At 43.3% G+C, this 1,312-nt stretch overlaps 1 protein-coding gene across 1 annotated transcript in view; it reads left to right on the top strand.

Moving 5' to 3' along the window:
- EP300 (E1A binding protein p300) overlaps nucleotides 1-1,312 on the top strand; it is a 119,935-nt gene that overhangs the window by 96,021 nt on the left and 22,602 nt on the right. Inside the window, 1 exon segment of the mRNA XM_011964151.1 lies at nucleotides 533-772. Coding sequence (XP_011819541.1) covers nucleotides 533-772 — 240 coding nt within the window.

Genomic DNA, 1,312 nt, shown 5'->3' with positions numbered 1-1,312 from the left:
GAACCTGGGAGGCCAGAGGTTGCAGTGAACCAAGATTGCGCCTCTGCACTCCAGCCTGGGCAACATGTTGACAGAGACTCTGTCTCAAAGGTCAAGCACTTCCAGAGACAAAAGCCTTTTAGGAATTTTCTTCTCCTGTATCTTGCTGTCATTTCAGATGGAACACTTTAAGTTCTGTGGACTTATTGTTTGCTCATTTTACACCCCTTCTAGTACTAAAATTTTAAACGTCTTTAACTTTACTGATCTCACATGTACTTTCATAAAGTACCTGAAGTTGCTTCAGTAGACTATCAGCCTGATGTCTGGAAAGTCCATAGTAGTTCTGTTTCTCTGCCCTTTGAGTAGTTTAATATCTCTGTAGACTAATGATTTAAAGAACTGATAGACATCAGTCACCTCTTGGGGAATATAGACAGGCCAGAAACTAAAACACTGCCTGGAAGATTAACAATGATAATGGATGATACTCTATCTCCTGTAAAAATAGTTAGACTTGAGTAATGTTTGATATCACTTGTCGTCTTTCTAGGATTACTTTGATATTGTGAAGAGCCCCATGGATCTTTCTACCATTAAGAGGAAGTTAGACACTGGACAGTATCAGGAGCCCTGGCAATATGTCGATGATATTTGGCTTATGTTCAATAATGCCTGGTTATATAACCGGAAAACATCACGGGTATACAAATACTGCTCCAAGCTCTCTGAGGTCTTTGAACAAGAAATTGACCCAGTGATGCAAAGCCTTGGATACTGTTGTGGCAGAAAGGTAAGAAATGTGTTTCAGATTTGACTGTAACTTTTCTAGGATGCCTAGAATAATACAGTGGTGTCTGGGGTAAGAGAATATCCTGCTTCTGGCTTTGACATGGCTTTGTGTTTTTTTTTTTCCCCCTTTTTCTTTTTTGTTTTAGACAGGGTCTTACTCTCTCAGGCTGGAGTGCAGTGATGAGGTCATAGCTCACTGCAGCCTCAACCTCCTGGGCTCAAGCAATTCTCCTGCCTCAGCCTCCTGAGCAGCTGGGACTACAGCCATACGCCACCATGCCTGGCTTTTTTATTAAATTTGTTTTGTAGAAACAGGGTCTTATCATGTTGCTCAGGCTGGTCTTGAACTCCTGGGCTTAAACAGTCCTCCTGCCTCCGCTTCCCAAAGTGCTGGAATTATAGACATGAGCCACGTCTCCCAGCTGACACAGTCTTTCTCTTTGTTTTTTTTTTTTTGAGATGCAGTCTCGCTCTGTCGCCCAGGCTGGAGTGCAGTGGCCGGATCTCAGCTCACTGCAAGCTCCGCCTCCCGGGTTTACGC

Source organism: Colobus angolensis, unplaced genomic scaffold (assembly GCF_000951035.1).
Source record: "Colobus angolensis palliatus isolate OR3802 unplaced genomic scaffold, Cang.pa_1.0 Scaffold65, whole genome shotgun sequence".
In the NCBI taxonomy this organism is placed as follows: domain Eukaryota; kingdom Metazoa; phylum Chordata; class Mammalia; order Primates; family Cercopithecidae; genus Colobus; species Colobus angolensis.
This window is presented reverse-complemented; position numbering and strand designations above follow the sequence as displayed.